Source organism: Lithobates pipiens, unplaced genomic scaffold (assembly GCF_037356315.1).
Source record: "Lithobates pipiens isolate NorthernLeopardFrog02 unplaced genomic scaffold, aLitPip1_a1.2 Scaffold_25, whole genome shotgun sequence".
NCBI classification, from domain to species: Eukaryota; Metazoa; Chordata; class Amphibia; order Anura; family Ranidae; genus Lithobates; species Lithobates pipiens.
This window is the reverse complement of record NW_027507787.1, coordinates 29,195,041-29,216,902: the sequence shown is the minus strand read 5'-3', so window position 1 is coordinate 29,216,902 and position 21,862 is coordinate 29,195,041. Positions and strand designations below refer to the sequence as shown.

At 43.6% G+C, this 21,862-nt stretch overlaps 1 protein-coding gene across 3 annotated transcripts in view; it reads right to left on the bottom strand.

Annotated features, from left to right (window-relative positions):
• KIF20B (kinesin family member 20B) overlaps window positions 1-21,862 on the bottom strand; it is a 171,720-nt gene that overhangs the window by 133,416 nt on the left and 16,442 nt on the right. For all 3 annotated transcript variants that reach the window (XM_077454201.1, XM_077454199.1, XM_077454200.1), the window contains exons 2-5: window positions 20,292-20,452; window positions 13,759-13,848; window positions 10,570-10,689; window positions 9,307-9,445 (exon numbers count right to left, since the gene is read on the bottom strand). In XM_077454201.1, the coding sequence (XP_077310327.1) occupies window positions 9,307-9,445; window positions 10,570-10,689; window positions 13,759-13,848; window positions 20,292-20,447 (505 nt within the window). In that variant the 5' untranslated portion in view covers window positions 20,448-20,452. The remainder of the gene's footprint in view (window positions 1-9,306; window positions 9,446-10,569; window positions 10,690-13,758; window positions 13,849-20,291; window positions 20,453-21,862) is intronic.

Here is a 21,862-nt window from a genome sequence, read left to right as displayed (position 1 = left end):
CTCCAAATGGCATTAAATTACAGATGAGACTTTCTTATAATATGTCAAAAAAAAGTTAGATTTTATTTCCATCAGTTACACTTTCAAAATGACAGAAAACAAAAAAAAAAAAAAAAAAAAAAAAAAAAAAAAAAAAAAAAAGGTGTCTGCAAAAGTTTGGGCACCCTGCAGAGTTAATATCTTGTACTGCCCCCTTTGGCAAGTATCACAGCTTGTAAACACTTTTTGTAGCCAGCCAAGAGTCTTTCAATTCTTGTTTGAGGTATCTTTGCCCATTCTTCCTTACAAAAGCGTTCCAGTTCTTTGAGATTTCTGGGCTGTGTCACACACTGCTCTTTTAAGGTCTATCCATAGATTTTCAATAATGTTGAGGTCAGGAGATTGTGAAGACCATGGTAAAACCTTCAGTTTACGCCTCTTGATGTAATCCCCCGTGGATTTTGAGGTGTGTTTAGGATCATTATCCATTTGTAGAAGCCATCCTCTATTTAACTTCAGCTTTTTCACAGATGGCATCAAGTTACCATCCAAAATTTGCCGAAATTTTATTGAATCCATTTTTCCTTCTACTCATGAAATGTTCCCTGTGCCACTGGCTGCAATACAACCCCAAAGCATGATTGATCCACCCCCATGCTTAACAGTTGGACAGAGGTGCTTTTAAATTCTGTGCCCTCTTCTCCAAACATACCTTTGCTCATTCCAGCCAAAAAGTTCTATTTTAATCTCATCGGTCCACAGAACTTGTTTCCAAAATGCCTCAAGCTTGTTTATATGTTCATTTGCAAAGTTAAAACACTGATTTTTGTGGTGAGGACGTAGATGAGGTTTTCTTCTGATGACTCTTCCATGACGACCATATTTGTACAAGTATCTCTTTATAGTGGAATAGTGTACCACAACTACAGTGTCTGACAGATCATTCTGGAGGGATCGTGCAGTCAAACGTGGGTTTTGAATTGCTTTTCTCACAATCCTGCGTGCTGTTCTGTCTGATATTTTTCTTGGTCTTCCAGATCTTGCTTTAACTTCCACTGTTCCTGATGACTGCCATTTCTTAATTATAGGGATGCACCGAAATTTCGGCTGCCGAAACATATTGGCCGAAAATGGTGTTTTCAGCAAAATGCCGAAAGGAAAATCTTGCCGATAATGGGGCCGAAAATGGGGGTGGGGCCTGTGCGGGGCTCCGCCCCCTGGTGCCGCCCATTGCAGGGGTGTTTTCCTGGCTCGTCCCCAGTCTTCTGTCCTCAGTCCTCCCTCCTCCTGCCCGACAGTGCGGTGATCTCCGTGTGTCACGGAGCTGTGCATTGAATTGCCCGGGCGGCTGCAGTAACAATGTCCCGCCTCCTGTGACAGACGGTACACTGATCCAATGGCGGGACATTGAATCAGCGTGACGTGATTACAGGAGGCGGGACATTGTTACTGCAGCCGCCCGGGAAATTCAATGCACAGCTCCGTGACACACGGAGATCACCGCACAGATCCGGGCATGGGTGAGGCTGCATTTAGACACTGCATAAGGGGGGAAAGAGTGTGCCCAGGGCAAGCATTGCAGAGTTTTGTCCGCAGCTAAATCAAGTTTTTTGTGCCCACAGTGCTGCTGCATCCAAAAGCCATTTGTTTGCCTCTGAGACTATCTACCTCTGGCCACTAGTGTGAATGGAGCCATGCTATATAAACCAGGTCACAGGACAAAGGCTGTACTCACTTTATTGACCATATAAAAATAATCTTGATTTTCACCCAGCTAGTTTTTTTATCACCATGTGATAGCATGGGCAAGGGTTAAGTTATTGCTAGTAGAGGTAACGATATGAGCATTCCCAATAGAAGTCTGTTGGAACGGAACCAGGTAGCTTGCTTGGGGCCAGTTCACACCAGATGAAGTTCCGTGTGCTTTTTTAATTTTTTTTTTGCACAAAATGCATGCACAGTGTTTTCCATGTATTCCAATGGCTCTAGTTCACACCATGCAGTCAGTTTCCACACCGGAAACTGACTGCATGGTGTGAACTAAAGCCATTGGAATACATGGAAAACACTGTGCATGTATTTTTATCAGGCAGGCTGCATCTGAGGGGGAACTGGTGAGGCTGCTTTGATCTCCTGTACCATGCCTGCAGTCTCTGACCAGCTCCTGTACCATATCCCCAGTCTCTGACCAGCTCCTGTACCATATCCCCAGTCTCTGACCAGCTCTTGTACCATATCCCCAGTCTCTGACCAGCTCCTGTACCATGCCTGCAGTCTCTGACCAGCTCCTGTACCATGCCTGCAGTCTCTGACCAGCTCCTGTACCATGTAAAAAAAGTAACAGTACAGCGCAAATAAATAATATAAAAAGTCCATAAAATGAAAAATAGATGAATAATAGATGCAGTGATCAGGAAGAATCCGCTTGTGCAGTGTCTTCAATCAATATAACAAGTGACGATGTGATCCCTTCACCATTGAACAAGTTGGACTCTCACCTCAACTAATGGACCCCTGATATATCAGACAGGTCAAAAACACATGTTCCCATCAAGGGTAGATCATAAGATTTCAGCAGACCAAACAGAAGTACTCCCAGGAAAGATCCTCCTCCGTGTCATCAGATCAATATGATTTCATGTATAAATATAAGGAACAAGCAAATCTAGTGCTCTCCGTTGATATAAATTTATTTTAAAAGCAAGTAAAGAGAAATTACACTCACATTTGTAAGCACTTATCTCCAGTGCTGAGTGCCAAGCAAAGAAACGAATACCATGCGTGGATCAGTGTGTTAGCCTGCGGATGACGTCACGGCGCGAGTCACGTGGTCCGTACGCGTTGCGTCCCAAAGAGTAGGCGGGACTTCATCAGCGGAGAGCACTAGACTTGCTTGTTCTTTATATTTATACATGAAATCATATTGATCTGATGACACGGAGGAGGATCTTTCCTGGGAGTACTTCCGTTTGGTCTGCTGAAATATTATGATCTACCCTTGATGGGAACATGTGTTTTTGACCTGTCTGATATATCAGGGGTCCATTAGTTGAGGTGAGAGTCCAACTTGTTCAATGGTGAAGGGATCACATCGTCACTTGTTATATTGATTGAAGACACACTGCACAAGCGGATTCTTCCTGATCACTGCATCCATTATTCATCTATTTTTCATTTTATGGACTTTTTATATATTATTATTTATTTGCGCTGTACTGTTACTTTTTTACTTTGTAACGTGGGATTTGGTATTTTGACCTATAGTATTCTAGCTGCATTTTTTTCACTTTTTTCACTTGTTTTATTGTGTTTAGCGCTGGTTGACTCTTTATTTTATAGCTCCTGTACCATGCCTGCAGTCTGACCAGCTCCTGTAATGTCCCCAGTCTCTGACCATCTGCTGTATGAAAATATTTTTTAAAAACAGTCATTTTCGGTATCGGTGCTGTTTCGGTTTCAGTTTTCGGCCTAGTGTATTTTTCATTTTCGGTATCGGTTTCGGCACCAAAAAACCCATTCGGTGCACCCCTACTTAATTACATTCCGAACAGAGGATATTGACATCTGAAAAACGCTTTGCTATCTTTTTATAGTCTTCTCCAGCTTTGTGAGCGTCAACTATTTTCAGTTTCAGTTTTCTAGACAACTGCTTAGAAGAACCCATGGTGCTGATTGTTGGGGCAAGGTCAGATGAGTCTGGCCATTTAAAACCTTTGAGATTGGCATCACTTGGTCTTCCAAAACAATGAATGAGAACAATCCACGACACTGGCAGGTCTCAGCTTTGCAAAGGGGGCAGTGCATGCTATAAAGTCTGCAGGGTGCCCAAACTTTTGCAGATGCCATTTTTTTGTTTTCTGTAATTTTGAAAGTGTAAATGATGAAAATAAAACCTAACTTTTTTTGACATATAAGAATGTCTAATCTGTAATTTGACTCCATTTGGAGACTTTTCCAACTTTCCTTGGCTTTGTTATGCACATGAATACACATTTTTACCTGGGGTGTCCAAACTGTCGATCCCCACTGTATCTGCAGAAACAGGTTCAGAAGCTGGGATTCACCTAAAGACCCATTACCCCGCACTGACAATGCCCAAGAAGCTGGCATCCTTGGTTAATAAATTCCCAGACAAGTTAAGGGGGGGGGGGGGGGGAAGAGACTTCCCCGTCTGCTCACGGTTATCTGTAGAGTGTACGCATCTAGGGTGTTATGGTTTATTCAGCATATTTGTACATTGTACTTGCAAAATATCCTAAAGTAGACGACTGGTTGAGTTCTGGCTCTCTCTATTGATTGACAGTGTCACTGTTAGCCATGCACTCCCGACAAAAGAAACCAAAGGGTTTGGGGCTAGATAGATTTGTTACATTTACTGTACATTTCTCTGTGTCCCCATTAGGAAAGATCCCCTCTAATTGTCCCAAAAATAGTTTCTCTGGGAAGGAAAATTAGAATAAATTCAAAAATTAAGGAGTAGCCATCAGAACAGAAATAGAAGAGAAATCATGCAATATTGACAACTATTCTGGTAAATGTATGCACCAGTATTGGCTGTCCAGGTGCTATAAAGTTCCAGGAATTTTATGCTAGGTATATAAAAAGCCTGCAACTATCCCTGTGGATAAAGTTTTATGCCCCGTACACCCGATCGGACTTTCAGACAACAAAACCATGGATTTTTGTTCCACAGTTGTTGGCTCCAACTTGTCTTGCATACACACGGCCACACAAAAGTTGGCCAACAATAATGAACGTAGTGACGTACGCGATATCTCCATTACGAACACTAGTTTTACAAGACTGAGCACTTCCGGCTCGTACTTGATTCCAAGCACGTGTTGACTTTAGTGCGACGGACTTGTGTACACGCAAACGGAAAGTCTGACAGCAAAAATTTGTTGGTGGAAAACAGTTCACAAGGTCACCCAGGGATTCCCCGAGTGAGAGATACCACTAGACCCAGTGTTTCTTACTACATGCATCGAACATACCGGCGAAAGCCTACAAGAAATCTATCAAAAGACACCTACTTAATGCTGCTAAATCACGTATCCCTCTCTTGTAGAAACAACACCACCCCCGGCAATATTGATATGGTTAGAGAAAATAATAAAAATGGAAGATTTATTTCTCACAGCGCTAGATAAACAGGAGGGGAAAAAAAAAAAGGTAGATTGGATTGGGTGACCTATGATCAGGACACAAAGTTGATTAACTGAACGTTACACAAATATGAGAAATTAAGAATTGTACCTACTGTAAATTCTATATACCAACTATTGAATCAAGTTGTAAACACCCATCGAGCACTTTGACATACTATGGTTTTGAATTTAAGAGTATGTTTACTATGGATTATTCGTGATCTCTTTATTACCTGGGTCCCACCCCCTTGTGGAGTTTTTATTAAACGACATTTGGAAAAAAATAAAAAATAAATTGTTGGCGGAACACTGATCTGTGTTCCGGATTAGCAGAAACACTAGATCACAGTGTCCATGCCTGACAGCGGTCTGCCGATGTAAACAAGCAGACCGCTGTTCTGTCTCTGAAGAGTTATCGCAGGTGGTCAGCAGACATTTTATCCACTGGGCCCGCCTATTGGCTCCCCTTGGTGCCAATCAGTGCACGATCGCTCCCAGTGGCTATTGACAAAATCACATACAGGTACGTGAGTTTGCGCAATAGAGCCTCCTTGCCACAGTAGCCCAGCAAGCAGTCGTTGATCTCCTTTGGCTTGCCCGACCAGCTGACCTCTAGCTTCTACCCAGCTATCTGGGTTCTGTGAGTACTGAGGTCTAGCCACCTACCTGAGCTTCATTGTTGCTTACCAGCATTGTGGCTGCAACATGCCTACACAGCACACTGCCAGCACTGAGATCAAGCTGTCACTGGTCAATGATTAGGAGCCAGCAGGATCAGCTCTCCATCACATGACCGAGATAGAGATACACTGTCAGTGATACAAGGGGTGTATCTGCCACACAGGATATTGCAGGTCTTAAGATAAATGAGTGACAGTGAAAGGTCTGTAGGCAGCAAGGGGTTAAAGACTGGCCACACCTTGCTCCTTCACCTGGGGTATAATTTTGACTTACCCCAGTAGAATCAGTGGTGGTGCTGAGAGAGAAGGAAGCAGGCTGTGAGGGAACATGCCTGTAGGACTGAAGCAGACTCAGTGAGGTCTATTTTTAGCCAGGAGGCTTAAATTTTGTTTAATGGACTTTTGCTTTGCTCCGTTTTCTACCCCTGCGTGGGAATCCTTGTCTGTTGCCATTTTGCTGACCAAATAAACATGTACAGGAAGTCCTTAACCTTGCACATGGCTGGATCACCTCTCTGAGAACCCTCTACCCACCCACAATTGGTGGAAAAGGATGTGTGCAATCCCTCTACTGATCCGTGCTGAAAGGCAAGTTTGCCGGTTACACTGTGTACCTGTTAAAAGATTGCATTAAATTAGGCTCCATGTACGTTGTGTCAGTGGTGTGGAGGACAGGTAGGTTGCCAAGTAGGGCTGAAGCATTTGGTCATTGAAATCCACCCCCCCATACAGATTGTAATCTTGTACACATGTTGGCTTTACAATGGGACCTCGTCTTCTCTGAACTTCAACTGTAGTGTCATCATGGATGGTAAACATAATGTACACATTCCTGGTATCCTTCCACCTCAAGGCCAGCACCTTGTTGCATCTCAAAGTTGCTCTCTTTCTCCCCTTCGCAATTGCTTATTTAGTAACTCTTGTGGGAAGCCCTTCCTATTCTCTTTGTGGAGGTTCCACAAGCCAGGGTTTCTGCAAGGTATAGGTGTTTGAAAAGGAGCAGGCTGGTGTAGAAGTTATCCAGGTATATGTGGTAACCTTTCTTCAGCAGTGGGTATGCCAGGTCCCATACAATTTTACCAGTTGTGCCCATGTAGGCCAGGCACTCAGGGGGCTGGAGCTGGGAACCTTTTCCTTCGTATATGCGGAATGCATACAGATATCCCATGACTCTCGCAAACCTTATAAAATTTCACTCCGTATGTGGCCCTTTTGCTAGGAATGGTTGCAATGGCCTAAAAAGGGTACCAGGGACTCATCTACACATATATGCCTTTTCAGGGACATAGAGTTCTGCAAATCGTTGGGAAAAATTAATGAGTGGGCGAATTTTATATAATTTGTCATAATTTGGATGATTGTGGGGAGGGCACTGGGTGTTGTCACTGAAATGAAGAAAGCGCATCATCATCTCGGGACATGGACATTACAGAAGAATAAATGGGCATGTGGTGATGGGGTTAGTGGACCAATAGGCATGTGCTTCAATTTTTATTTTTTTTGGCAAGCCCCATGTTTATAGTGAGGCCCATAAACAATTTGAACTCCTCCAGAGTCAAACTTCTCCACTCAAACGGGCGCGGCATATGATGATTGGGGGTTGTTGGCAATATGCTGCTGGGCATATAAATTGGTCCGGTCCACAATGAGTTGCAGCAAAGGGTCAGGCAAAAATAAAAACAAACAATCAACTGCTGAAACATTTTGGGTATTGGCCTGCACACCTGGCTGTGCGGGGGGGGGAATTCTTGCTGATCCTGAGTCAGAAGGCAGCCATGTCGGATTGGCAAGACCATCTGGGAGGTATGTAGCAGCCCTGGCTCTTGAGAGGACATGGCACTCCAGTGCTGGTAGTTGGGGGGGATTTGAAGTTCCTGTGCTGCCATTTGATGCGGCAGCGCTGATACTGGGCCTGGGAATTTGATCCTGGGGTATATAGCTGGTGCCTGCCTGGTTTCCAGAGCACCATGCTCGTTTAGGAGGGATCCATTCTTTCCAATTTGCAGATCTACTACTATCGATCAGTTCAAATGCTGAATTTGATTCACAATCGGAATTGGCATTTGAATCTGATGAGAACTCCCCGCTGCTCTCACCAGTCATGGAGAGGATCTGGAATGCCTCCTCACTTGTATAGAATCCTTTGGACATTTTTTCTGATCGGCTGTGCGACGGGTGAGGGTCACGGTCACTGGTATGTGACAGGTGACAGTCACTGGTGGTAGTCTCTGATGGTGACAGATGAGGGTCACGGATGGGTGACAGGTGCACCGCTGACGGCAGTCTAACAGTGACAGGTGCCTTTTGCGAGCACTGATGGGTGACAGATGCACATTTAATGTGAAATGTTGTGGCGACTTTTGGGTGACACCTGCTATTGGGGGGGGGGCGCTTTGACAGCTTCTCTTTACTGTGGTGTTAGTGCAGTACACTACACAGATTGGTAACTCACTGCTCCTGGCTCTTCTCTCCTCACACTGCAATGTACCTGCAATCTTCTGGGACACGTCACAGGTCCCAAAATTTGCCAGGCCATTCACAGCTTGGTGCATGGCTCGCGCAATGCACAGTGAGTGCCCGGCTGTGAAACCATAGCTGGGCGCCCAGTTAGAATGCCGGCGCTGCCGAGAGGAGCAGGGCGTCGTGCGCCCGCATCGCTGGACGGGTGAGTGTCTGAATGTCAGCAGCTACACTTTTTGTAGCTGCCGACTTTTAAAATGGGTGGAACTCCACTTTAAAATAAAATTATTAATAATAATCAGGGTGTCAGTGTGAATGAGGCCTAAAACTATGCAGTTTCTGGTCTTGAGAACACAGGACATAAGAATTGGTGGCTTTATAGCAGCATCTAGTGGTAAAACAACAAAGTGACTTAAAATGAGAACCTATGAAAATGAAATCTAACAATCTGTTTATAGTGAGGAAAAAACTATTATTATTATTATTATTATTATTATTATTATTATTATGTAATGAATGCAACCACAGAGAAATCAAGTCTGGCATCATGTAAAGCAGCATTTTTCAAAAAAAATTCAATCAGTCAAGGCACAATCCTGGGGCACACAAGTCTGAGGATTCCTTTGGCTACTCTATGCTCATTGAAAACACACAAACACAAAAAAATAAAAAAAGGAAGGGTGCTGGCATGATTTTTAAATTGCGTCCTACCAAAATCCATGGAACTGCAGTACCATGCGTTTTAGTGGGTGAAAATGTACATGCAATTGATGGATGAGTGGGGGTGCCATTAAGAATTAATGGAGAGGTGCGAGTGATCTCTCGCCCTTCTCTCTGTACACAAACATTAACCCTTTCATTGCTTGAATGTATAAGGTCTATATGGCATTTTGCCATGGCACCCTTGATGGCTCTTTGCGTTTTTTTTATTTTTACATCAGTATTTTGGGAACTGCAAACACAGGGAACCATCTGCCACAATTCACACAGCAACACAATTCAACAGTAATCACAAATTATAGCAGATAAAAGTAGATTACCTTGGAATGTAAATGTTTTTCCAGCATTGGTAACACCATATGTAAAAATCAAGCGATTCTGACCTTTCATAAAATCAATCATTTGTTTCCTAATAGTACCCTCAAAAAACTGACTCTGTGTGGTCTCAGGGCCAAATACCTGTTAGAAATAAAAAATAAAAAACACATGCAAAAAGACATAAGAATTTGGTTAGGACACACATGCGCATTGTACGGCATCCAGCTAAAATATTAGGATTTCAGACTAGAGTCCTTCACATCTGGGACAATTATTTTAAAACAGATATAGGTAATTTCTACCCGATTGTTAAATATGAGAAACAAAATGCACTTGGCTCAGGAAATTTCTCGTTTCCAAATAAAAGGTTTTAACCCCTTTGCGCCGGTGCCTCCTGGCCCTTTAAGAGATTTCAGATGGCTAGAGGTGGGGCTTGTGATCATGTGAAAGCCACAATTGACTGTCACGGAGGTTACATGATCGGAAAGCTTCTTGCAATCAGGAACTCAGTTAGCAACTGTCAGGAGTGCGCACTCTCAGCAAAGCTGGGTCTCCTAATTAGTATGCAAATACGTGGCCTCTTAGCAGGAAGGCCCACTCCCTAACAGCCTGTATATTTGCATACCATCAGCACCTAGGGGGATAAAGAATAAATTCTCCTTTGGGGAACATGTTACACCCATTTTTAGGATGGAACATGTTCCCACTGCTGCAGCAGCAGCTTGCTCATTTACGCTCTCCCTGTGACAGCAGTAGAGGGAGAAGAGCCCCATACTAGCTGTCACTTTTTGAAAAAAAGAGCGCAGTTGTGTGGGGGGCTCCACCCACATGGTTGTGTAATTTATTCAGAGTTGCATGAATGAATCAACTACAAGTACTTTGCGGATGTAAGCTTGTAGTTGAAGTGAGGTGGCCTACGATATGCATGTATTGGGGGGAGGGGCGATGACACTATATGGAAGTGCCAGGCACTTCTAGGTGCATCAGTTTTTTTTTTTTGTTTTTTTTTTTCCTTCTTTGTCAAAGCAACAGGAACATCTGAATAAAGACAACAAGGAATAGCTGTGAGGTGAAGTAAGCCAAAAAAAAAAAAAATTTAAAAAAAAAACAATTATATAGTGAACTAAAATTTTAATTGTAAGGACAGTTCAGGGATTTTTTTTTAGAATTGTTGCTATGGATTATAACAGGGCGAACAGCCTTTATCAAACACATTTTTATCAGAACATATGAAGTTGATACCGCAGACTTTATTCAATTCTTACATGAGTAAAGGTGAATTTTTGAGCCACTGAACCACCGCCTTTCTCGCTTAGCCGACAAGCCTGTGAATTGTGTGGTGCCTTCACTAGTACACTGCAGGCATCTGGGATGCTGACGCAATCCTGAAAGAGAAGAAAAATTAATAAATAAATAAAAAAACAACAAACACCCCCAAACATCATGTTAGAACATAAAGTTCAAAATACTGGCATCATTTCTATCAAGGAAATATGGAGTTGGCCATTGTTGAACTCTGCTGAAAATTGGTTGTGGCCATCTTACTGATTTAGTGGTTACAGCAACTGATTCACTGGTCTGGAATGTGTATGCAGATCTAACTTCATTCAGGCCCCATTCAAACTAGCACTTCTGTGTTTAGTGTTGAAGGCCAATTCCAACTATGGGCGGTGACCGACATTTTACCGCAGGGTAAAACTTCTGTTAGAGTAGGGATACACAGGAAAAAAATGGTTTCCTATGTGTCCCATTCACACTGCAATGCAGCCTAGAGCTGTGATAAAGTGCAGCATGTCCAAATGGCAGTGCAATGTGCTGAATCATACTGTCCTTTAGCAGCACACAACGTATAGTGACTGGAGCATTGAATCAATTCGGCTCCTCTGATCTCACGCAGTGAAAGTGTAAATTCACCCTTATAATTCTCAGAGGACTTCACCACTTTGTGGGCCCAATTAGCCACATTCCCTCCCCGGTGTCATGCGACTCGTTAGTGTTACAAGGTCTCATGTGTAATAAATTTGGTGTTATCGCCCCCACTCTCTCATACAGGTCACTTCAACATGGCACCCCATGGCAAAGACCTCGCTGCATCAAATTGGTCTGCATGGCTATCGTCCCAGAAGAAAGCCTCTTCTAAAGATGAACAAGAAAGCCCACAGTTTGCTGAAGATAAGCAGACTAAGAACATGGATTAATGGAACCATGCATGTCCTGTGGTCTGATGAGACCAAGATAAACTTATTTGGTTTAGATGGTATCAAGCATGTGTTGAGGCAACCAGGAGAGGAGTACAAAGACAAGTGTCACTTGCCTATAGTCAAGCATGGTGGTGGGAGTGTCATGGTCTGGGGCTGCATGAGTGCTGGCAGCACTGGGGAGCTACAGTTCATTGAGGGAACCATGAATGCCATCATGTACTAAAACATACTGAAGCAGAGCATGATCCTTTCCTTTCGGAGACTGGGCTGCAGGGCAGTATTCCAACATAAACACACTTCCAAGATGACCACTGCCTTGCTAAAGAAGCTGAGGGTAAAAGGTGATGGACTGGCCAAGTACGTCTCCAGATCTAAACCTATTGAGCGTCCTCAAACGGAAGGTGGAGGAGCGCAAGGTTTCTAACATCCACCAGCTCCGCAATGTTGTTATGGAGGAGTGGAAGAGTACTCCAGTGGCAACCTGTGAAGCTCTGGTGAACTCCATGCCCAAGTGGGTTAAGGCAGCGCTGGAAAATAAATGGTGGCCACACAAAATATTGACGCTTTGGGCCTAATTTGGACATTTTCAGTTAGGGGTGTACTCACATTTGTTGCCAGCAGCTTAGACATTAATGGCCATGTGTTGAGTTATGAGGGGACAGCAAATTTACACACTACTTTACAATGTAGCAAAGTGTCATTTCTTAATAAAATATTTACAAAAATGTGAGGGGTGTACTCACTTTTGTGAGCGTGTTAAATTATTTACACACACACACACACACACACACACATATAATACACATACAAACGATGGTATATCTATACACTGGAATATACGCAGCTATAATCGTATACTAATAACAGCAGTAGCGACTTGTAATAGGACTGTGATAGGGTGTCGGATAATCTGGCACCAACACCCTTGGTGAGCACTACACTAGAGCTGCACAATTATGGCTAAAATGAGAATCACAATTTTTTTTTGCTTAGAAGAAATTCTCTCGCATAATATCATCTTTCACATTAAAACAAAAATTGGGCAAACTTTACCATTTCATTTTATTATTTATGGAAGTGTATTTTTTCCCCAAAAAATTAAGGTTTGAAAGACCAGTGGGCAAATACAGTGGGACATAAAATATTGCAGCAATTGACATTTTATTCCTTAGGGTATCTGAGATTATATATATATTTGGGGGTTCCAAGTAATTTTACAGCAAAAAAAAAATACTGATTTTTAACTTTTGAAACAAGTGTCAGAAAAAGATTTAGACTCTAAGTGGTTAAACTTCCTGCATTTACAGTTGTTTAAAAACTTGGCAGACTTCTTGGATTTTTTTCTTTACACACAGATGTTTCCCTTTGATCTAAGAAGGAATAGTTGGTTACAATGTTTCATTTTAAAAACTTGTCAGACTGCCAGATGTTTTCTCTTGACAGCTGAGTGAGCAGATAAGTCTCTCCACTTCTTATATGAAAGAATGGCAAACTGCAATAGAGATTGCCAGAGCGGTTGAATTGAGATCACGATTCTTTTAACAAATAATTGTGCAGCTCTACAGTACACTATACTGACAATAGTGATCAGATATAATACTGTACCTTGTATTAAAACTGGCTGGGTAGGTGTTTCCATCAAAGGGGTTAACAGTTTGCCTAACAAGTGTAATATGTTCTACTTTCCCTAACAGATCTAGCATTTTGTTCCTCCAGAAGAAACAGTCAGGTTGCGCGTGTGCGTGTGTGTGTGTACAGGACTTGGTGTGCCGATTAGGTACATCTGATCAGCAGGTCTCAGCCATAAAACATTGGCTGGGGCCTGTTGACAAAATTCCACTGTCGCCAGTGACCGCTTGGCTTAGCAGGTGGCAGGTGCATGGATGACGGTACATATACGTGATCCAGCCTGCCTGTGCCATCAGCCCACATTAAATGTACAGTGCGCAGACGGGAAGTAGTTAAAAGCATGTTTAGCTGTGTTTACATGCTTTTAGCCACGTTTCGAGTGTCCAATCAGATCCTGGATACACACAACTGCAGGTTTGAAAGTGCCAGTGAGACTGAAACCTAAAATTTGCTTGCTACATGTTCTGGGATAGTGATTTAAGCCAACTATTTTTCATAAGGTGGTCAATAAGGTCTGCCTCTCCATGTCTCCAAGTACAGAAATCATTTCAAATATTTATAATTTAAACATATATATTCAGCTACGGTTTACATAGTGCAGCCAGCGTGCTTTTCATCACTCACCTGCGATTCATTTTGCGCAATCTCAGATGCAGTAAGTGGTCGCACACGAAGATATACATGCATACGTTCTTTAGACTCGACATCGCTTTTCTGCAATGAAAAGAGAACCTTACATACCAATACAGTCTAAAAACAATTTTTATAACAGCTGAGTGGAATTCTGCATGTGTTCTAGTGTACATGTGGGTTTTCTCCAGGCAGTCTGCTTTATTTTCACATCTACCCTTAGAAAATGCATACTGGTAGGTAAAGGATAAGCCCATCCAACAATGAGCAGATGTGGCCATTTTACTCGCACACTGGCCTGCTCAGACTTTGGCAAGTCTGGCAATGCCACTCGAATACCAAGCAAAGAAAATAGGATTTTTATAACAGCTTACCTGTAAAATCCTTTTCTTGGCATACCTCGTAGGACACAGAGCACCATGGTAATAACTATGGTGGGATGTTCCAAAGCAATGCCACCTGAGGGGAGGGAGACACAAAGCAAATAGCCACTTCCAGGCATGAGGACCTATACTGCTGCTTGCAGCACATTGCGCCTGAAGGCAGTGTCCTCCTGCCATCGTACATAAATTTGATAAAATCTTGTGAATGTATGTACTGAGGAGCAAGTAGCGGCCTTGCAAATCTGAGCCACAGAGGCTTGGTGATGCACTGCCCATGAAGTCACTGACTGCCCGGGTAGAGTGCACTTTAATCTTAAAAGGGAGGAACTCTTCCTTTCAGGCCATAAGCCTGACTAATCACTTGACGAATCTACTTAGCAACAGTAGATTTTGATGCTACCTGACCCTTTCTAAGGCTTTTCCAGCAACACAAACAAAAAGTCAGTTTTTCGTATCTGAGCAGTCGCTTTTAAGTAGTGAGAGCAATTAAAGAGGAAGTAAAGTGGGGGGAGCTTACCTGTAAAAAAAAAAAAACTTTTCTTTGAAGTACATCACCGGACACAGACCCATAGTAGTTACTATGTGGGTTATAGGCCACTTTCAAGTGATGGACACTGGCATGTACTAAGACAAAAAGTGCACTCCCTATATAATCTCTCCCACTACTGTGAGTACCTCAGTTTTGTAGCAAAGCAATACACATGTATACCAAAGAATGGAGGGACCTCCGTGTCCCACAATGTATTTCAAAGAAAAGGATTTTACAGGTAAGCCGTTATAAAAATACTATTTTCTTATCATACATCACAGGACACAGAGCCATAGTAGTTACTATGTGGGATGTCCCATAGCAATGCCAACTAAAAAGGGAGGGAGGCAGCAAAAGTAGGGCACTTAAGAGACTAGAGGACTTATACTGCAGTCCACTGCGCCCAAAGGCGATATCCTCATGACCTTTTACATCTACTTGATAGAATCTGGTAAATGTATGGACTGAAGACCAGGTTACAGCCTTGCAGATCTGAGCCATGGAGGCTTGGTGATGCACTGCCCAAAAAGCACTAACAGCCCTGGTGGAGTGCGCTTTAATATGAAAAAGTTGAAATTTTCCTTTTTAAAACCGTAAGCTTGAACAATCACTTGACAAATCCATTTAGAAACAGTTAATTTCAACTCTGCTTGTCCTTTTTTTAGGACTGTCTGGCAACACAAACAAAATATCTGTTTTACAAATCTGAGCAGTCACCTTCAAATAGACCTTGACCGCTCTCACCACAGCAAGAGAATGTAGCGACCTTTCTTCCACAGAAAGGTGAAAAAAATAAAATAAAAAGAAGGCAGAACAATATCCTGGTTTAAATGAAAACCTGACACTACTTTCGGTAGGAAATTAGGATGAGGCCGCAATACAACCTTATCCTTATGCATAATCAAATATGGCTCTTTACAAGAAAAAGCAGCCAACTCCGATACTCCTCTAGCAGAAGATATGGAAAACAAGAAAATTATTTTCCTCGTCAAGGGGACCAAGGGAGTATCTCGTATTGGCTCAAAAGGCCAACAGGACTAAATTCAAGTCCCAAGGGTTCAGGGGTGATCTAACTGGAGGATCCGCATTACCCCCTGAATAAAGTTACGAACCAGAGAGCGTGAAGCAAGTGGTCGTTGGGGGGGGGGGGGGGGGTGGGGGGTGGGGGACACAGATAAGGCAGACATCTGGCCTTTGATAGTACTCAAGGCCAGCTTCATTTCCAATCCCATATGTAGAAAGAAATTCAAGGACCCTACCTATGACAAAAATTCCTGGGGTGCCAACCCCTGGATTCTCACCAGGAGACATATGCCTTCCAGACTCTGTAGTATAGGGCTCTGGAGGTCTGCTTCCTATGCTTCCTAGCATCAAAGTAGAAATTACTGAACCTGACAGCCCGCAATCTTTCAGAATGTGGGTCTCAATAGCCAGACAGTTTGTAAGGTAGGATGGAATATCGGACCTTGCGAGAGAAGGTCTGGCCATAGTGGTAGAGTCCATGGGTCTCTACTGCCATTTTTATGATTTCTGCAAACCAAGATCTTCTGGGACACAAGAATTACCTCCTTCCCTTCCTGCTTGATCCTGCAATGGAGGCACGGAAGCAGCAGAACAGGAGGGAAGGCATAGATCAGTAAAAAATGAGCCCATGGAAAAACCAAGGCACCTGTTCCGCATGCCATCGGATCTCTTGCCCTTGACACAAAGTTGTCCATCTTGTTGTTCAATCTGGATTTAAACAGATCCACGTCCGGAATTCCCCATCTTTGACATATTGACAGAAAGATATCGGAGTGAAAAGACCATTCCCCCGGGAACAACGGTTGGCAACTCAAGTAGTCCGCCTGCCAATTCTCTATCCCTGGAATGAAAATTGCTGACAGACAAGGAATGTCTTCTGCCCAAGATAGGATAGGATCGGATTAACCTCTTTGGGCCGCACGACTTCGAACCCCCTTGGTGAGTGATATAGGCCACTGCGGTGGCATTGTCGAATTGGATCCTGACATGACAATTCCATAGTCTGAGCATCCAGGCCTTCAGGGCCAGGCGTATTGGCTGAATCACTAGGATATGGATGGGCTAGGTCATTTCTGATTTGGACCATCCCCCCCCCCCCAAGACTGCTCCCCAGCCCAAAAGGCTGGCGTCTGTTACCACCTTCCAGGTAACTGGTAGAAAGGATTTTTATTTTTGAAGATTCTTGGATAGCAACCACCAATTAAGGCTCTGACACACTTTGGGGGGTAAACGCATTAAGAAGTCCAGAGCTTGGACCTTCTTGTTCCAAGTTGACAGGATACTGTTTTGTAGCAGTCTTGAATGAAACTCTGCATAATGAATGGCATCGAAAAAGCCAACACATTTCCTAACAATTTCATGCAGTCGAATAGAAGGATTCTTCTTTGTTTTGACCAACTGAATCAGTTCCCATATGGAACTGACCTTTTCCTGAGGCAAAACACCCTCTTCTGAACTGTATCTATGATCAGCCCCAAGTACTGCAAACTCCTTGATGGTTTTAAGGAGGATTTCTCTAGGTTGAGAATCCAACCTAGGTATTCCAGGTAGCTGACTGCGATGACCAAACTTTGGTTTAAGTGCTCTACCGATTGATCTATCAAGAGTAGATCGCCCAAGTAGGCTAGCATCGTTATACCTTGAGCCCTTAATCTGGCTAAAGGAGGAGCCAGGACCTTTGTAAACACTTGAGGTGCAGTAGCTAGACCGAAGGGCAAAGCTACAAACTGAAAATGAAGATTTTCTACCTCAAAGCGTAAATATTTCTGGTGAACGGGTAAAATCGGCACATGGAGATAAACATCTTTGATGTCGATTGACGCCAGAAGTTCTCCACCTTGTAGGATGGAGACTACTGATCGGATTGACTCCATGCGAAAAGAGCAGATTTGGGGGCCTGGAAGCCGCCAAGTTTGTAACCTAGAAAAATTGAGGAAGCCACCCATCTGCCTTGACAGACCCTTGAAAACTGCAGAAGCCTCTCCTCCTCCCCCCCCCCCCCCCCCCCTCGAGCAAGCAGGGGAGCCCCTTCATGAGGAGGTTTTAGTATTTCGTTTAGTGGGTTTCCTCCCCCAGGAACTTTTTTGACCCCGAGGTTTACCTCTTGAACCTGTCAGTGGAGGCTGTCGTGACTGCCGGGAGGCTGATGCTCTTGGCACTGGAGAAGAAGCTTGTCTAAAAAGCAAGCTTAAACTTATTCTTAACCGGTAAAAACTATATTTCGCTCGCAGGTTCAGCCTGCGCTGACAGCGATCGGGGTATCTCAGTCCCTACAGGACCAGTTTATAGAGGTACTCAAAATTATTGCCGATAGGAAAAGCATTAACATTTTGGGGAGGCTTTAGTGAACCCAAACTAGAAGTGGGCTCATCGACTGACTCCGCTACTGGCAGCAAAAATGTGGAGAGGACCAAATCAGTGAGATTGTACAAACAACCTTTCTTGCGAACCTGATCCTTCCGCATTAGGTTCTTCAGAAGAGGAGTCACCAGCCTCTTCCTGGTCCTGGGAGAAATGAATCATCTCTCTCGCCCCTTTTTCCTCAGCACAAGGGTCCTGAGCAATGGACGGGGACACGTGACACTTAGTCCCACTCTGGGATGCGATTAAAGGGTAAATTTTTTTGCTTCAAACCTAAAACGGTTGAAGAAAAAAATCTCCTTAATTATACAGGGGCTGCAGTGTTAAGTGAAGCTGCAACACTCGTCCCTCCTGACCAGCCATATTACTTTCAGGGGAGGATACCATCTTTTTTTGCAATGGTTCTAGGCTTCGGTGTAACTGTAGAAGTCTTTCTACAGCCCTTTTTTGGAGGTGTTTTACCCCCCCCCCTTCCGACCATAGCCCGATGCACAAAGCAAAAAGGTACTACCAGAAGTAACGCATCCACTGCTTGAGATAAAGTCCAGGCCTATCGCTGCTATTAATACTCAGCCTGATGCAGTAGTAAATGTGTCATCAAACCCCTTATCCCTCCGCAGCAACAAAGGTGCCTTTTAAACACCCCCCCCCCCCCCCCCCCCCAATCGCCTACAGCCCTTCTTCTCTCCTTTGAAAAAGAGCCTTTTCCCACATGAGCTTCCGATCCTTGGGGGAAGAAAATGGCGAAGGGGGGGGCCTGGAAGCCGCCAAGTAAGGCAGCTTGCCATTGCTTTTTTTTGTTTTATTTCTTGTGCTTCTTCCCCTTGTGAAAAAAAAGGGGGGGGTGGGGGAAAAAAAATTAAAAACACGCACAGCACAGGGGGGCGTCTGGTGGGGAGGAAAAAGCCCCCCCCCCCCCCCCCCCGCCAGACTTACCAGAGGTTTCCTGCTGGCTGGAGGAAGGAAAACTGCTTGTCGTGAGCTCTCTCTGACAACATATACTAAAATTTAAAAGGAGACATAAGAAAATTTCACAAAAAAAAATAAATAAAAATTCTTAGAAAACTCTGCCGCAGGGTTTTCTGTGGTAAAAACCAACAGATCCAATCTTCACCCTTCACCGTCGGTTCCGTTAAACCTTCAGGAGCCTGGAATCCTCAAGGAAACCCACAATCCTGGACCTGCAATTACACCCCAGCAGTAAAACTTTATGGCCTTACTACCAAAAGTACTGGATTCTAGGGGTCCAGGTCTCTAAAAGAGGGACGGGGGACGAGATGGGAGGGGGGACGGATGGCCGGCAAGGGAAGGGAGGGGGACGGACGGAACGAAGGCTCTTGTGGCAATATCGCTGGATTGAGATGGAGCTCAGTAACGTATTAGGGGGGCTGCTGCAGCACACCGAAGGCTTTTTCTTATCTTAAAGGTAAGGTCGCCTTTACAAAAAAAATCTGTAAGGTGAACTTACACAGAGCGGCAATCACCTACACCGGGTCACCGTCTCCCCGGGCCGGAGCTTAGAAATGCCCTCAACTTATTCACCAAAACGTACCTTGTCATGAGGTATGTTTAGAAGCATTCTAATTGGTCGGTGCCATCATGGGTTGGGGACACTTCTGCTCATTCGTCTCCTCCCCACCTCCGGTGCCACAATTGCCACCTTCCAGAGAGAGAGACAGGATACCCGTCATTGACAGTATCCTGGTCCCAGTTCTGGGAGTCCGGGCCGCGACATCACCGCAGGGCTCCCTCCTCCTCTCCCTGTCACCGGGCCAGTAGGAGATAGGAGCGGAGCCTCGAGCATGCGCAGTAGAGTTCCCAGTGTGAAGCCATAAGGCTACACTGCCGAGTACCCTTAACCGCAATGGCGGCAGCAGCACTTGACAGCTGATGGAAACATAAGCTGCGGTGCCAACATCGCTGGACTCCAGGAGAGGTAAGTGTCAAGTAAGTTTAAGTGTTAAGTTGTTAAAAGCCTGCAGCTGCAGTATGTGTAGCTGCTGGCTTTTAATTTTTTTTTATGTGGAACACCGCTTTAATGGAAGAAGGGTGGGCTACAAAGAGATTATCACTTTCCCCCTAAAAGAGCAAAATGACAGAATCTTTTTTAATAGATTATAGATGGCCTTTACCCAATTAAACAGCAACTCCAAGTGAAAAGGATTATGATGACTCAAAGTGAGGAGTATAAAAAAAAAAGGTATTAAAACGAACACTTTGGTTTGTCTCACCTGGGAAGTGTCAGCATCGCCAATCAATAAAAACCTCTCTGAGAGATTTGTTCTGATATCATCAGCCTCTTGTGGTTCACCTCTTTCTGGATAAGTTATTCCTGTCCCAAGATAGGATGGTCTTGGATGAGGATGATGATCTTGGTTTGGATTCATACTTCCTAAACATATTAAATATAAAAAAGGACAGCATTTTTTTATTTTTTTTATTTTAGAAGCGTAAAAACCAAAAGAACACCATATGCGCCCTGATATGTCACACACTCCACTATCACATACAGGCTGATTTTAGAGCATCAAAAACTAGATCATATCTACAACAGACGACAAAACTATCATAAACAGATGACAGTTCTGCATGGACTTCCATATAGTATACCAGGCAAGAGGACAGAGCAAACATAAGCTGGCCATACATTATACAACTTTCTTGTTTAAAGTCCTTTAGATTTACCTTTAACTAGCATACCTTGCATACAAATTTAAAGGGTTTAGGGTTGAACTCATTATATATGGTTTTGGTTAGGGATACACCACAATTTTGGCCGCCAAAAAATATCGGCCGAAAATGTCCTTTTCGGCAGTTTGCCGAAAGAGAAAAACGGCCAATAATGGAATGGAGCATGGGCGGCGGGGGGGGCTCCGCTGATGCGAACAAGCATTTCCCCATTCTTCCTAGTGACAGGACACTGATCAGTGTCTTGTCACATGTAGCTCATCATTCCCCCCCCAGTCAGAATCACTCCCTAGGACACACTTAGCCCCCTGCAGCGCCCCCTAGTGGTTAACCCCTTCACAGCCACTCACATATACACAGTAATCAGTGCATTTTTAATTGATCTATCCACCATAATGTCGCAGTCACAATAAAAAATAAAAAAAGTAAAAAAAAAAATGCCATAAAACTATCCCCTACTTTGTAGACGCTATAACATTTGCGCAAACCAATCAATAAACGCTTATTGCGTTTTTTTTTTTTTTTTTTTTTATCAAAAATATGTAGAAGAATACGTATCAGCATAAACTAAATATTATAATTTTTAGGTCGATACGTATTCTTCTACATTTTATATATATATATATATATATATATATATATATATATATATATATATATATATATGCAGAGGTGATCAAATACCACCAAAAGAAATCTCCATTTGTGGGGGGGGGAAAAAACCGGAGTTAGACTTACCGGTAACTCTTTCTAGGAGTCTTCCAGGACAGCCTTTGAGATATAGGGCTCCTCCCTCCGGGACAGGAAACACGTCAAGCCAATTAAATAAAAGGTGTGGTCCTCCAGGCCCTCCTCAGTTTTACTCCAAGAACCGCCGGGAGGCTCTGAAAGACATAACACACTAACAATCATGTTAATACACATCCTCACCACTTAGTCCAATTTAAACAACTTTGGGTGGGAAGCCAGGCTGTCCTGGAAGACTCCTAGAAAAAGAGTTACCGGTAAGTCTAACTCCGGTTTTCTCATATCGTCTTCCAGGACAGCCTTTGAGATGATAAGCAAGGAGCTCACCTTGTCAGGGCGGGACCACTGCCTGGAGGACCTTACGTCC